We start from the raw sequence: 16,975 nt of genomic DNA on the forward strand, positions 1-16,975 counted from the left end.
ATATTCAATGATAGTACTAACTAAAGAGCCCTTGTAGTCTTCCTCATGACATTTTATTTAACAACAATATTCCAATGCCAGGCCTGACAGGAGAAGGACATATTAAGTGGATGCTTCCAAGTAGCTGATTCCCAACATTTACATTAGGTTTTGTTAAAGTGAATAGTAATTGGGAGGGCAGGGTTACAGGCCCTAATATTACAAGGTGCTCAGTAAGATATCAGAATATCTGAATTTTATTTTAAATTTATTTAGTAAAATGTATTTTAAACAACTTTTTGAACCGGAATAATTCTCCTTCTCCCTGCACTATTAGAAACCTAAACAAATACAATTTGTAGTGTATGAAAATCAGAAAGTGACATTGGTAAGTCTGGGTATATCCTCCAAACTATGTAAAAAGCAAAAAGTAAACACCAAAGCCCCAATTTAGTACTCAGTTTCACAAGTGCATCTCCCTAGGTATCTGATGGCAGAGTGGAACCTGCCATCTGGTAAAAGTAAATTAGATTCAATTATTTTCATGTAAGGAGTTGTTATTGACAAAAAAAAAAATCAAGATTGGATGTTTTCTCAGAGACATACTCTGATGCTCACAGGAATTAATTTAGTATAACCCGTGTTATACAAGAGGTCTGATTAGATGATCACAGCAGCCCCTCTGGATTTATAATTGATGTATATGAAAAACTCAAAAAAATGTTAGTGTGAATCACTCATAGAGCTGAGTTTGGTTTTTGATGTTAAAATAAACCTTTTATTTTAAAATAGGGATTTAGTAAGAAAAGTGACCATAAATATGACCTTATAGAGACACATTTATTCTGTTCTCTATGGCTTCCATAGCAAAGCAACTCAGTGTACAAGCCCAGGTTTTGTAACTGCCAGCTCTGAAAACTCACCATTAGAAGGGACAAGTTGATTTTTCTATCTCTTACATCAAATATTCTGCAATCAACGTGCCACCCTGTGAGGAGGTTCACTCACCACCACAGCACCCCCTGCCCTAGGAATTAGCTCCTTCTGGCCGACTAGGTGCCTTCCTTCGGGTGGTGTCTCCCCTCTTTCTTCCGTGCCACGGTGTCCTCTTCAGGAGGCTACCCTCCAGCAGTGCCCACATCCATCTGAGCCCCCCTTCCGGAGGTTGTTTCTTCAGCAGGCCATGCTTCAGGCCCTGCAGTCTGGAAGCTTGTTTGACCAGAGCTCCCCTAGCCCTGCCTTTCCTCCCCAGCACTGCCCTTGCTCCAGGGAGCCTCCTACTCCCCCAGCAGCCAGGCTTCCACTGCTCTTCCTCTAGGGCACCTCCTACTCCCCCAGCAGCCAGGCTCTTACTCCTCTCCCCAGGAGCAGCAACCCATCCTCTTATATAGCTCCCAGCTGGGCCCTCATCAACTAATGCAGCATCAGCTGGGGTTAAATTCCCAGGTCCTGCTCCAGGCTGGGGTTTGCCCTTAAAGGGCCAGTGCAGGGCAAGCGCCCTGTCACACACCCACACACAGCAACATCTGGGCTGTGTCTACACTGGGCCACTTATTCCGGAAAATCAGCCGCTTTTCCGGAATAAGCTGCGAGCTGTCTACACTGGCCCCTTGAATTTCCGGAAAAGCAACGATGCTCTACTGTACAAAATCAGCCGCTATTCCGGAAAAACTATTCTGCTCCCGCTCGGGCATAAGTCCTTATTCCGGAACACTGTTCCGGAAAAGGGCCAGTGTAGACAGCCCAGTAGTCTTTTCCGGAAAAAAAAGCCCCGATCGCAAAAATGGCGATCGGGGCTCTTTTCCAGAAAAGCGCGTCTACATTGGCCACAGACGCTTTTCCGGAAAAAGGGCTTTTCCGGAAAAGCAGCCTGCCAATGTAGACGCTCTTTTTCCGGAAAAACTGAAAATGGAATAGTATTCCGTTTTAAGCATTTCCGGAAATTCATGCCAGTGTAGACACAGCCCTGGGGAACATTGATGGGGCAGGCACTGAAAGGGGAACAGTCCTAATACAAAAGGAGGGAGACACTTGCCAAGGGACAATAGATAGTTCCTCTCCGTTTGAGTCCCTGGATCCCACTGGCCAGCTAGGGAGAAAAGTTGCTGACTGTCCAGTGTTCCTCAGCTGCCAGGATTTGGCACAGTTCATGGGCCATTTGGAGCCTGAGATCCCTGCATGCACAGGTACCTACCTGAGTATATCTCACTGCAGGATCAGGGTTATATTTTGATCATGATTAGTAACTCATGAAAGGTATATGTTTTTAATACAGAGATTACTTACAACAGCAGTCCAACTTTAAGGATATACTCAAATTCTACAGTGACTATCACCATCTCCATGTGTCACATTTCCACTATACACAATGGGCTGCGTCTACACTGACATGATTTTGCACAAATACTTTTAACGGAAGAGTTTTTCTGTTAAAAGTATTTGTGCAAGAGAGCGTCTATAGTGGCACATGCCTTTGCGCAAAAGGATCCATGCCAGTGTAGACGCTCTCTTGCGCAAGAAAGCTCCGATGGCCATTTTAGCCATCAGGCTTTCTTGCACAAGAAATTGATGTTACTTGTCTACACTGGCCTCTTGCGCAAGAACACTTGTGCAAGAGGTCTTATCCCTGAGCGGGAGTGTCAGAGTATTTGCACAAGAAGCACTGATTTTGTACATTACAACGTCAGTGTTATTGTACAAATACTTGCAGCCAGTGTAGACGAGCGGCAAAATTTTGCCAATGTAGACACAGCCAATAAGCACAACACTGTTCTTACTTTCTTTAACCAGTGGTATAAAGATTGGTATCACTTCCTTCTGTATTTCCATAGTTAATTCTATCAGCTCAGGTTTACAGTCAGAAAGCTGGGTCACCTGCACTTTATTCTGACTGTTTTCAGGTATAACAATGCCAATTTAAAAATAAAATACAGGCTTATTTTCTGCAGCTCACGTTTCACTTATCAGTGTTAAAACACTGTAAATAAAAGTAGATACCTGAAGTACTGCATGAAAAGTCATTAAGAGTTACATCAACCACTACAGTTTTTAAAAGCCACTTAAAAAGGCATATAAACATTTGACTACAGATACCTTAACAGCACAGCTTATGAATGAAAAACATATATAAACAATGTACAGTTGGCTCTAAATTCCCCATTAATTTAATCAGGATCAAAGTCTATGTCTGATAGAATAGCTTAGCATTTTAGCCATGCACTGACAAGATAGCTGAGTTTTTTATCTGTGTAAAGATGTAGATCTTACCTTTTACAGTTTTTGCAGAGTTTTTTAATTGCATCCAGAGTGATATCCTTGCAGAAACTGAGCTTCACACATTCCAAACTGATATGGCAGAAGCTAGCCAACAAGCACACCCTGGTGCCCCCCCCCAAAAAAAACAAACCATTAACTTCAAGTTCTGCCAAGTCTCTTAAAAAGCACATCTTTTTGTTCATCATACAGAAACCTATCAATGAGATTATCTTAGAAATATGTATATGATTGTTGTCTCATTGCTAGAAAAATATAAATATATATTGGATATAGAAATATGAGAACGTACATTCAGATTTATATTTTATTTTCCCTGTTTTAGAAAAATAAAAGAAAGAAAAATGGGGAAAAGCCATACCTACAAAACTGGTATAGCTTAAAAGCTCTGCCAGGGAAGTTGGCAGAGTTTGTAACCCACTTGAAACCAAACTTTTGATTACAGCTCTCAGTATTACTAAAAGATACCACCCCATACACCCAGTTTACAACTTAGCTACAGGTCTTATTTTTTAAAACTAAAGAATAGAGAGACTTCTGAGAGCATCAGCCAACATGCACCTTTCAAACTGTAAAGAGCAGTCATTTATCAGTTTAAAATTTTAGTCATAATTCACTCATTTTCTAAAAAATGCCCTGAATCATGCTCTGCCAATGGACCAGCAGCTGGCCATTGTAACCCAAAAAGTGGGCTGTGGTGTCCAAAGAAGAGGTTTCCTACAGTACTTGGGATACACACAGGTGTAGCATGTTCTATATTAGACTGATCATAATTGTCTTACTTTTGCCTTCATCTCCCCCAGTCAGTTTGCTCTATCTCCCTGCTATGTATCACCTAATAATTGGGCTCCAAATCTCTCTGCACCCACATGGATTTCAGTGCAGGATGGGATCTTATGTTGCAAGATCTTCAGGGCACATATTATTTTTCATTTTATGTGTTTATACAATACACAGCATATCTGGTCCCCAAGTCCTGACTAGGGATGTTAAAAAGCAGGTTAAAATCTTAGTGGTTCCATGGCTACACTCTGGGCTCTGCAGTATAAAACTTATATTGCAGAGCCTGCAGCGTAGTCAGCTCCCCAGGAGTAAAGCCTGTCACAGAGCAGGTCCTTTGATCATGGCCTTGCGCGCGCATTGCTCATTCTGCCACACAAAGGCCCCTCACAGAAAACGTAGGCCACTGACACAATCTGAGAAAGCATAACTTGTAAGCGCACAATGCAGCTTTCTGTGAACGGAATTTAACCTTGTAGGCATCTAGGAACAGGGAGGTGAGCATGAAAAGATAGCACAGCTGCAAGAGATAAATAAGTCTCTCTTGACCGGTCCTTGAAGGTAGGGAGGTAGGCATTGGGAGATAAGACGAAACTGCCATGCACACTGACCATGCCCGCACCCGGCACTGTCCACGGGGCCATCAGGCGGGCATCATGAAAAATCCTATAGGGCAATATTGCACATTACCTCATTACCAGCCTATCAGGCCCAGCCAGGGAACAGACCCTAATAAGGTACCGGATATCAAGTTATGTTATAAAAGACCCTCGACCCCTTTATTCAGTGAGGTTCCGAGTGTTGAGAACACGTGTCTTTTTTGTCCGGCTGAAGGATTAATCACTCTGAGGCTGCCTCCCTACCCTTCGAGTCAAAGATAGGGGTGCGCGAGTTCTGAGCATGCTCCGAGTTCTAGTGTGTCTTTACGCTGTTATCGTTGCTGAATTTGTAAGTATTGCTTAAATATATTAGTTACTGGTTTAGTTAATAGTTGAATTGTGTTAATTTCACTGTGTAATTCTGTAGAGTGTAATTGAGTTCTATTAACCACACTGTGTAAATTGTATAATCTTGAGTTGTGTAGTGGTGTTGTATTTAGGCCAAGCATAAATGTTAGAAATAGAAACCCAGGAGTTATTAAGTTGTAGAGGTAGATTAATGACTAACTCCACCAGCTGCCCTAAAATAACCACAGAGGGGCTGGCTGTGGACAGAGTTTTTATTTTCATTATATTGGCTTTGTTTTTGTAATTTTTGCTTGCATGCTGCACTGCCTTAAGCGAATTAGAGATAGTAATTTAATATAATCGAATTATAATCACAAAGTTTGTAATTAGTTAAGTGCAGTTTGGTTCAGTTTTCCCCTCCTGTAAAAGCATTAAGCAATTGCTTGTTTTAAAATTCATTTAAAAGTCACTTGATTTTTTATAAGAGAACCATTCTGTTTAATAAAAAATCATTTGTTTCACCATCATCCAGTAGTTTTCACTGGGCAGTCGGCGTTAACCCCTAGGGGCTCCCATCACATCACCGAACCAAGTTGCGACAGAGCCGACTGGCCCCACTCCCAGGCAGGGCCGGATTAAGACATGGGCTAGCCGGGCAGCTGCCTGGGGCGCCACCCTATGGGTGGCGCCTGATGGCAGCTGTAAGGGGTGCACAGCGCGCCTTATAGCTGCCCTCAGGTGCCACGCGCCCAACTCCTGGATCACGGGCTGCAGCAGCTCCCAGTGGCCACCCTGCCGCAGCAGCCCAGGGCGGGGGCCGCGTTAACCCCCATAGCTCTGGCCAGCAGCGCCCTCCCCACCACAGCCGGGTAGCCCCGGGCTGCGCGCCAGTGGCAGTACCTGGGCTGGGCCGGGCCGGGCATGTGTGTCCTGCTGCCGCCAGCTCTATGCGCCCTCCCCCAACCCGGGGTGCAATTAAACTGTCTGCTCGGGGCACCAGAATGGCTCGTGTCGGCCATGCTCCCAGGGCAGCCAGCTTTTCTGCAGCTCTGCAATATAAGCTTTCTACTCCAGAGTTCACAGTGCGGGGTGACAGCCAGATCCCCAGTGTGGGGTGTACCTGAAGCTGTCTTTTATCTGCTACAAAGCCTGCAGTGTGGGGTGGCAGCCGGCTCTTCAGGAGCGGGGCGGAAGCCTGCGTGTAACCATTCACAGTCACCAATAAGCTCAGACTTACTGGTTAACCGTTTAAATGGTTATCCTATTACATCTTTAGTCCTAACTGTATCTTCTAAGCACCAGTGCTTTTTTGTAACGGTATGCACCGGTATGGCGTAGCAGCACCGTTTTTGGGAGCACTTGCGCCATACCGCTTTCCCCCGGCACAGCCCCCTGCTGGCTCTGGGAGCACTTGCGCCGTGCCGCATTCCCTGGCACAGCCCCCAGCTGGCTCTGGGAGCACTTGCGCCGTGCCGCATTCCCCTGGCACAGCCCCCAGCCTGACTGACTCCTTCTGCGGGAAGAGCAAGAAAAATTTGCTTTTCGCTTATGTGCCTACGTATGTTGAGACGATATTGGAAGAAGGGTGGGAGAGGCATTTTTCAAATTTACTTTTCTCAAGAAATGAGTACCGGTACCTTTTTTTTTTTTAAACACAGAAAAAAGCACTGCCAAGCACTACATTAAAAATCCCTTAGCCCACGCATAGGTTGTCAGATCCTGCTGATTTCCATCCACACAGGTTTGTTTCTTTTCCTACCAGTGTTACTAAAGTGACACACATGTAAAGCAAGCACACATGAAATGAGGTGCATGCTGATTGCACACAACACTGACTGTGAGAGCTGACCCTCTGCATCCTATCAAAGCATTGCTATGGTTCAATCACTACACCCCACAAATTCTAGGCACACAAGTGCAATGAGAAAAATTACCCATCCTGGGAGACCATCTTGGTTACAACAGTCTTGCAGCGCATTGAGATGGAGAGTCACTCATGCCACCCACTCACTAGCCTAAGATGCTCATTGCTGCCTTAACAGCATCCACCACCAGATTCCAATTGCAAATGAATGGTGCCCTTCTTTGGGTGAATCCTTGGAGAAGGCTGGCTGCACAAACACTGTCTGCCTCCCCATTGAGCTGGCAGGAATCCTTGCTAACAGAGGTGGGTGCCTTTTGATCTAAATGCAATGCTGAAAAGTTGTTTGTTAAATGCACATTCTGGTGAAGAGCCATTATGCATTGAAGATCAAGGACTTACTCTTCCTTCCGAAGCTCCCACTAAAATAGATCAAAACCTCTTTAAACACAGAAGAATAAAATTTGGGGGTACTTTTAGCACTTCTACACTCAGCAGCACATTTGTGTATTTAGTAACTGAGATTGTGCCAGTGAGTATGACTACAGGAAATAAGGGGTAAAATCCTAGCCCCAGAGAAATCAAAGGCAGTTTTCCCATTGACTTCAATGGAGCACCGAATTCCAGCCACAAAGACTAAACTTCAGATTAAACCAATAAAATATAATAATATATTTGAAACAATTTATTAATAGAAACAGGGTGTGTGCAGCGATTCACTGGACCAACTGCTCCAGAAGGCCTCATTATAAGTTGAGTACCTGTAGGCTGAACCTGCTAATTTTCAGATCTCAAGTAAAAGGATATTTCCCTCTTGTGAGACAGAAAATAGTCCAATATATTTTACACAAAATAATCTAAAAGCAGCCATTTCTGCTGCAATTATGAATTTGTTCATTTATTATATCAACTTGTTAATTATTTTCCAAATGTAAGCATAAAATCTGGCATACTGTACATCTAGGTTTGAAAGGAATACATTTTTTAATTAGTAAATGTTGGTAAGATTGTAAGACTTCACCATATACAAACAAAGAAATGAAAAAGTATTTCCATCAATAACCAAAATTTGCAAATAAGCAAAGTAAGAAAAATGTTGCATAATAACTTGCTACGTGGTTTGATTTTAAAGATTTTTTACTTTGTATATTTTGACTTGTAATGCTGACATTTTGTTCTGTGCAAGATCTAACTCTTCATAGGCAACTTCCTGTCAAAGGAGATCACTCTAAATGTCACTAAATGAAGGCAAATTCATCATCTGCCCTTTGCATTTATGCAGAAGAGTAAGGGGGAGATGTAGAGTCTGAGATCCCTGGCAGGCGATACATACATGGGCTGGCACAGCTAGGGAAAATGTGTAAAGTTGACTCAGCCTCCTCCCTGATGCACTAGCAAGTTCAGCTGAGCTCAGGTGGAGGATGATGCCTGGTAAAGGGACAGCACAGAATATTTCCCTATGGAGCAATGGGGAAACCCGGAACAAACTGTGACTGGGAAAGTCTTATATAGATTCTCTCTGATCTACTGCTAGACTCAGTCATGGCAGATTATGTCATGTCAAAAGCTAGTCCACAGGTAGTACAATTCTTTGCCACCTGCATTAGGAGAATACTCCCAAGGAAATGTCTGTTTTTGTAAATCTTGAATGGATGCTTAAAACAGATTTAATTGTATGATAAAATAGTGGAACAGCAACTTAAAATATTTATAAATAATATTCTCTTTTATCCTCATATGTCTCTGGTGACTCAGCTATGCACTTGGAGGGGAAATTCTCTCAATGGATGTGGGGCCAAATCTCCTCCCTTATTATTTAAGATAAATTCGATGATTTGCACTGTCAGGCCTAGAATAAAGAGACTCAGTATGCCATGACTTCCCACCTCATAACACACAACTGGAAAATCTTACAATGCAGGCTGCCTTGGCATGGTCAACTAGTTAGCAGAAAGAGTTGGTATTAGAAATATAAAAGGTTAACTGGTTAACCGGTAGGAGCTGGAGCAGCTCCCTACCCACCTCAGGGAGGGGGCTGCTCCAGCCTCACAGGGTCCTCTAGAGCAGCCTCTGTCTGAGTTAGGCCCAGCCACCATCCCCTCCTTACCTTCCCTCCACTGCAGGTTACAGTGTGGCCGGCACCCTGGGAGCCAGCTGCAGAACCTGCAATGAAGCCTCCTTCCCAGGAGCAGAGCTGACAGCAGCTTCTGCTAGTGCAGCTCCCAGGGAGTTTCTGCTGTGGGCTCTGCAGTATAAAGCTTGTTCATATTGCAGAGTCCACAGTGTGTATAACCACTATGATATTTAGCAGTTACACAGTTACATTTCTATCTGCATTTTTACATCCTTAGTTTGCATATAGCAGAACCCGTTTAAAAACAAAATCCCAAATCCATTTTGTTTTAGGCAATTCTGTACAAAGCCAGAGAAAGTTGAAGAGGGAAGCTGAAAGATCTATATCCTACAATACCCAATTATCTGGAAGAAGTAACTGGTCCTGTGTCTTCTGGTTTTTTTCTCCCTCCTTTCTACTAGCTGGAAAAATCATATTTAAAAAAAAGAAACATACATAATCAATTTCCTTATGCTACCTTTCCATGTAAGCAGTTGAAAAAAAGTAAGGAAGTTGTGATTGTCAATACAAGGGGAGAGGGTTCTGCACAGTTGCAAATTAGACACTCTCTAGCACGCTCTGCCTTTTACCAATCTCAAAATAGATTAACATCAGTAATTTATAGGTCAGAAAGAAATTCTTCAACTACTGACAGTTTAGGAAAATGAAATCGCCTAATCTAACACAATAATTAAATCCTTGACACTATAGGCCAAATGTTTAAAAATGCAAACAAGCACACTCAAATTCCACTTGCAGTTGTACTGAAGAGCATGTCTGCATATTTTTTTTTACTCTTCTACAAAAAAAATCCTGTGCTTATAATTACATCTTTCCTTTCCTCACACACTAATCCTTGTATCAATTTAACTATCCCTAAAGTGGTGACATTGAAAACCAGAGAAGGGAGCAGCATAGAACTTCAAACTTTCACAAGAAATTAAAATGTGTATGGTACTTGTAATTAATGGCTTCTATAATTTATCAAAGGTTTCATTTTGCTTTGGTGTTTAATCAACAGCAGTCCAACCAAAGCAGACTTATGTCTGAAGTGCCCTGAACCATGGGACCATCAATACTTAAAAAGATGATATACACTAGGGAAGTGAAGGATTAGTCAACAGGATAGTTGACTAGTCGCTTCCCCCCTTGCTGCCTCTATCTGACGGAAGCTGATACTTCAAAGCAGCCGTGCCACACAGAGCCCAGGGTCTGATGCGCCGTGCAGCGCTGCCACTTTGAATGCCATGGGGAGCCTGCTGTCAGGCTCCTTGCAGCATTTCAAAGAGGCAGCACTGTTTGGAGCCCGGGATCAGCTGGGGACTCCACACAGTGAAGTCCCCAGCTGATCCCGGGCTCCAAACAGTGCTGCCGCTTTGAAACGCTGCCATGGTGTTTGAAAGCGGCAGTGCCATGCGGAGCCTGCGGTCAGCGTGGGAGTCCCCATCCAGGGCTGGACGGAGGCATGGGTGAGCCAGGCAGCTGCTCAGGGCGCCAACTGATGGGGGGCACCTGATGGCAGCTGTAAGGGGCGTGCGGCTTCCCTTACAGCTGCCATCAGGTGCCGCGCGCCTCGCTCCCGCAGCGCCGGCCTGCTCGCATCCCTGCCGCAATGCCCTTCCCCCCACGGCCACGGGGCCCTACACGGCCCGACGTGCGTTCTAGCAGCGACAGCCGGGCCGGACTGGGCTGCGCTTGCGCTATGCGCCCTAGGGGCGGGCCCCAGGCTACGCGCCAGTGGCCGTAGCCGGGCCGCACATGCGCCGTGTGCCCCGGGGGCAGGTCTGACCACCCTAGGGGGGCGGGCCCACGCATGCGCCATGCACCCATGCCCGGGGCACCAGAATACCTCGGGCCAGCCCTGTCCCCATCTGACCCTGGGCTTCGGCGCTTTCACCTTTGAAGTGTCGCAACAGTCGTAGGGCGGTTGCTACACTTAAAAAGCGGAGGTGCCTTATCGACTAATCGAATAGTCGATGAAAAAATGCATCGACTATTCGATTAGTCAATTACCTGATACTTAACATCCTTAATATATGTGGCACATGCAGTAACACTGGAGACGCTTTTTTGATGGATGTACTAGATAGATAAGGCAACAAAAAATAGGTTAAATTTGAATTAAAAGAAACAAATACAAATCTAAGTGGGTCACACATTACAATTAATAACTAGCTTGTTCTAGCCATCTGTAATTAAGTGTTGATTATGCCTGAGTTAGGGTTATGTGCAAGGCAATTGTGTAATGCAGCACCATGTAGCTCTCCTCAGCAGGATACTAAGGAATTCTCACATATATAGTCATTGTGTACCATAGGGATGTAAGCTACTAGTCGACTAGTCCCTTGGCTAGTCGCTTCCCCGCCAACTTGCCAAGGGAGAGGAAACAGGAGCTGGTATTGGGGGGAGCCAGCTTAAAAGCCGGTTCTCCACAGCACCGTCTCCGCAGGGGGCAGGGAGGCAGCATGGGGATCTGTCACAAGCCCAGTCCCAGATGCTGCATTTCTGCTTTTTAAATGTATTAAGAGCCTGCCAGCACTTTACATTTAAGGCTGCTGCACAGCAGGGGGGACCCAGTGCAGGCCAGGAATCAGCTGTCCCAGCTCACACCGGGTCCCCTGCCCACTGCACTTCAGCCTTTTAGGTGTATTAAGAGCCTGCTGGCTGAAAACACATTTAAAAGGCTGGTGTGCAGTGGGGGACCTAGCGCAAGCGGGGAATTAGCTGTCCCAGCTCACCCGCAAGTCCCCACTCCTGTGCTTCAGGAACTCTTAATACATTTAAAAGGCAGAGCCACAGCAAGGTTAGCTCCAGGGGTGGAGAGCTAACCCAGCTGCAGCTCTCCCACTTATCAACTAATTGACTAGTTGATTGAAAATCCATTGACAAGTCAATTAGTTGATTAAAGTAAATTTAACATCCCTAATGTGCAATACTTAGGTCTAATATATCCATATTTACATAGTGCTTAGACAATGCAGGAAAATATATTTTACACAAATAACATAGCACTTTTTCAAACCACACTCATCACTTTTTATTCCCTTCCTCACACCACTGGTCTCCTGAGTCCCGTGTGTGCACTACAGAGTCAATACAAGCACACAACTATATACTACAAAGTAACAACTAAAGGTTGGAAAATTATTTCTTTTGTGGAATTCATAGTTTGCCTCTCTCTGTTTTCCAATAGTCACTAAAATTTGGCATTTTGTTAATGTAAAGAGTTATAGGAAGAATTAATTGTTAAGAGGTCTATTCTCCTTTCAGTATCCAGATTGATCCCAGTAATAGGAAAATAAATATGGTATTTATGCCATCGGTGTTTCAAGAGGCTATCATTCAGTGTGTCTAATTACCATGAGAATACAGTAGTGTCACTTCACTGTGGCTGTCTACACTACAGAGATTTTTTTGGAAAAACGGTCATTTTTCCAAAACATCTTCTTACATCCACACTGCAATCGCGTTCTTTCGAAAAAAAATCAAAAGAACAGAGGGGTTTTTCCGACATTGATAAACCTCTTTCACCCATTCAGTGTGGATGCTATCTTTCGAAAAAGCAGATTGCTTTTTCAATGCGCTTTGGCATCGAAAGAAGCCTGCAGTCTAGACATAGCCTGTGTGACAAGTCTGCTACAGAATTCATACCAAAACCAAATCTACCATCCCTGTGTTCAGTCTCTTGCCCTTCATGTGAGTCTAAGACGACAAGGTTCAGGCACAGTTTGTTCTTTCCTGGGAGCAAGTGCTCCTGCAAAAGCCCAAACTTTTTCTTTTCAACAACCTAGATCCTCAAAAAAGCATCACTGCCAGTCATTCTTGCCAAAAGTAACAGTTTGTCTGAAATGTGGCAGGTACTTTTCTCCTTCCCATGAAAACTTATTCACCTTAGTCCACTGCTGCTAGGTCAGAATATTTTCACCCTGTCACACACTGTCATACACTCAATGAGGAAATCTCTCACACTGACTTAAGTTTTTACAAACAGAAGATTCTGGAACATCACACCAGCATACGCAAACCTTCACACAAACATGTCACCCTTCTTCCTGTAACTCTGATCCTGTATTTCTATCTCTTAGAAAACATATTTCTAAGAATGACTGCCAAATGTATGTGTCTAGAATGGAATCTCTAAAGTGAGTTTGTATGTACAATTTGTATAAACAGATTTCTTTCTGCTCTATGAAAAGAATCTATATCAAAATATTTTATATTCATTTGTGTATATATATACATAAATAAATGTAAAATATTTTGATTCAACTTAAAACCATTCGATACATGAAGAATTTCAAAAAGATATTATGACGCAGCAGAGGTTTTAATTCTGATTTTGAAACAAAAATGTGACTCTCAATTTAATCATGGCAATCACTTTAAACAATAAATATTAAAACATTCCCTGTTCATCTGTAACTCTTAATTAATAGCAAGGATATTTTGTTACCAACATAAGTAATGATGGGCATAAAATATTTGAATGTGTGTCCATCTCTGAACAGCAAATCTCATTACAATCTTAATGTTTGTAACTTCATGATATAATATTTATCTCACATATGGATTTGTGGTATTCCCTGCACTTAGAATAAAAAAATATAACAAATACAGTAATAATTATATAGTGTAATTAGCATACGTCACTATTTTAGTGGTGCTCGGTTACATATTATTTATACATAAAGACTACACAGGTAACTCATGTTTGCTTTGCTGATTAATGAATGATCATACTGAATATTGCAGGGCCTATAAAACAAGGAAAACGAGACTGTTACACAGAAGAAAATGAGAGAAAAAAAGAAACAGAGAATACCAAGTATTGGGTAATAAACTGCTGAAGTGATATCTTACCCCCTCTTGCTCGTTCCTGTAGAGCTCAGATCAAGGTAATAAAGTTGGTGGCAGCTCCCTGCCAAAGCTTGAATTCCTATGTCAGTCACCTTTTTACAGCCACTAACATCAAGATACCTGTAGGTTTCAGAACAGATTAGAGTCAAGGAATGTATAAAATTGGCACAATTGTGTAAAGTGGTGAACGAGTTTCATTTTCACAGATGATTATAAAGCTTTACCTTCTTCCACTATTTTTAATAAATGTACTGGCAAATCCAGAAAGCATAACAAAAACAGTTTCATTAAAAAAAACCCGTCCTTTCTAAATTAATGGATATTTCTTTCCTTTTGCTCCCAGGAAGATCACATTAAAAGTGGTATTACTTAAAAGGTTTTCTTTATTCCACCATGGCTGTTTTTTTTAGTATTAAAAAAAGTTTCACGTATTAATGTAATCCTTTCTCTCTACCCTCAACCTTTTTTATATATACACACTTTTAGAAAGACAAATGTAAAGATTTCCAGAATGTCAAATGAATTTGTATCACTGAAAGCGGTATATAACGAGCTATATGTATGTTGCTTCATTTGCATTCAAAGCATGGAACATTTCAACTTGCTTGTAAGCCTCATGCCTCAATGGCTCATGAATGTCAATCTTATACCATAAGACCAAAACCTGATGGTGTATATTCATTTAGGAAATATCTCACCAAAGACACATAATAAAACTGAGGGAGCTTTCAACTGTCTCAACTGTATGGGAATTTAGGCTACTAATTGACTAATTAGGAGCTAAAACTGTGGAATAATTACCAAGGCGTGTCTTATATTAGAATATATATGCTATGTCAGAATTAATTTGATACCAAATCACTATATGAAATAGTACCATGAAATCTTGTTATTTATAAAATGATTGTAGGAACATATTCTCCTTGTCGTTCAATCAACTGTAATTAGCTATTTGGAGACTGCAGACTTATGCAGTATCTGCATGTCCTAAGTTTTCATTTGGCCAATAGCCTGGAAGATTAATATAAAAGTTACATTTCCTTTCACCTCTGATGTCCACATTTATCAGTTATTTGTATATCCAGCCAACCTACTGAACAGCATGGTCAATGGGTCGGCAGAAGTAGTGCTTAGATACTTCAACAGTGAGTATAATAGAGATACCCAGGATAGCTGGATAGAAACTACTTACACTATTTAATCCTTTTCATGGACCTGGCCTATGCCTGAGCCTCTCAGAGGATTCAAGAAACCAGAGGTAAAATCCTGGTCTCTATGTCAAGACTTCACCCCAGGGAGGAAAGGTCTAACTCTGCAATACACAGTAATGCATTTTCTGGTATCCCATTCACTCAATCAGGCCCCTAAATCAATTCTTGTAAAAATCTATATGTAAGTTTTCACTTAAGTTCTTTTCTTAAGTGTTAGAACAAGGTGAATAGTCTGATGTATACAAAGATATAATTAAGATAAATTTCAAATAAACTGAAAACTTTCTAGACATTTCAGCAAATATATTTTCTCTTTTATAATAAAGTTCTACAGTATTGGTTCAAATGCTGCAAATCTGGCACTGCAAAGTAATAACTGGTTAGCATAGGTGCTGGAAGTAAGGTGTGGGAGGTGCTGCAGCAGTGCTGGCTTGAAGTGATTTCCATTATACACAGGGTTTACAGTTTGTTCAGTGACTCTTAGCTCCCCCTACATAAATTGTTCCAGCCCCTCTGCTGGTTAATGCAGAAAAGTTCTCTCTTTTTTAGTAAGTATAAGAGGTTACTATTATTCTGGCTCGCGAGTTTTATATATTTGAAAAGAAAGTGACAGCATCCTTCTGTAAATCAAAATCACCTAATATGTGTGTATGTAAAAATAATATGTGATCAACATTCAAACATGCTACACTTTTTTTGATCCACACCTGTACCACCTAATGGGAGCTGCACTAAGGATCCAAAGTAATTACAGTGTAGCTTACCCAGCACCATTGCAATACTATCTGTGAGCAGAGCAAACAAAGCTTCTGTCAGCTGGAATAGAAATGAACCCCAAATTGTCCTTTTTGAATGATAGAAATGCTTTAAACTTTCAAATACTAACTCATTTGCAAAAAAATTCCTTTTGGTTTTCATACTTGTACCTGATTGTTTGTAGATAGGTGCCAATTTCTACTAGGCTTATATCAGTTACTTGCAAGCAGGAGCTGAGAACCAGACACTCCAGTTTAGGACACTGTGACACAATAAAATGCACAACACGGTCTCTTACCTAGAATGAATCACACAAAGGAAAAAGAAATGCAAAAATGTCCTCAGATATGAGCAACTCTCTGCCAAAAGCCTTGCCCAAGATATTTAGTGGTAGCTAAAGAAATACAATTCATTCTATCAGTCATGTTATCAAACATGAGCCGTAAACTCAGCAGAACTGGTGATTATTACTTACATTATTCTCCAAAATGTGCTAGACACTGCAGACACTTAGGATGACATAGTCCAGGGCTACTCAACACATGGCCCATGGGCCGCATGTGGCCCATGACCAGTTTGTTTGCGACTTGCGGTGCAGTTTGGGTTTATGTGTGGCTTAGCATACAGCCCGTGGGTGGGACCCAAAACAAAAAAGTAGTCAATATAATGGTCTTCTGTTGATATGCGTTTTAGTAGTTAAATTCCTGGATTGTCATTGCTCATTAAAAGTGCTGTCATATGAGTTGAAATTGGGTAAATATTGCATTTTATTAATATCAGCAGAACTGACTTAAATGGGGCCTGTATGTTGTGTAGTCTTGCCTTAATCTTTATATTCATGCCGGTCAGTGTGAAAAAAGCTATTTGCATATATATTTGCATGTATATGCAACCACACTTAAGTTGCAGCCCTTGGCATGTGCTGTGAGTATCATTGTGGCCCCTGGGGCTTCCATAGTTGAGTAGCCCTGACGGTCTCTCCGCTCTAGAAAACTAGCATGTGAAAAGAAGACTACTATACACAGGCAGTGTTTGAGACAGATGTTACATACACATCCTGTCAGTTCCATTATGTATATGGTTTGAGTTTATATAGATTATGTGCTTGTATAATGTATCTCTTTCTCACAACCTTTGTGTATTATGGCAGTCTGGTGATTCTATGTACTGACATTAGCATCAACTGCTTCCCTAACTC

The 16,975-nt window shown here is 42.1% G+C and overlaps 1 protein-coding gene across 1 annotated transcript in view; it reads right to left on the reverse strand.

Moving 5' to 3' along the window:
• The window catches only part of LOC106732012 (uncharacterized), a 104,790-nt gene that overhangs the window by 1,099 nt on the left and 86,716 nt on the right, over positions 1-16,975 (reverse strand). The window contains exons 12-14 of the mRNA XM_075931757.1: positions 15,948-16,075; positions 13,814-13,930; positions 3,247-3,357 (exon numbers count right to left, since the gene is read on the reverse strand). Coding sequence (XP_075787872.1) covers positions 3,247-3,357; positions 13,814-13,930; positions 15,948-16,075 — 356 coding nt within the window. The remainder of the gene's footprint in view (positions 1-3,246; positions 3,358-13,813; positions 13,931-15,947; positions 16,076-16,975) is intronic.

This window comes from Pelodiscus sinensis, chromosome 6 (assembly GCF_049634645.1).
Source record: "Pelodiscus sinensis isolate JC-2024 chromosome 6, ASM4963464v1, whole genome shotgun sequence".
NCBI classification, from domain to species: domain Eukaryota; kingdom Metazoa; phylum Chordata; order Testudines; family Trionychidae; genus Pelodiscus; species Pelodiscus sinensis.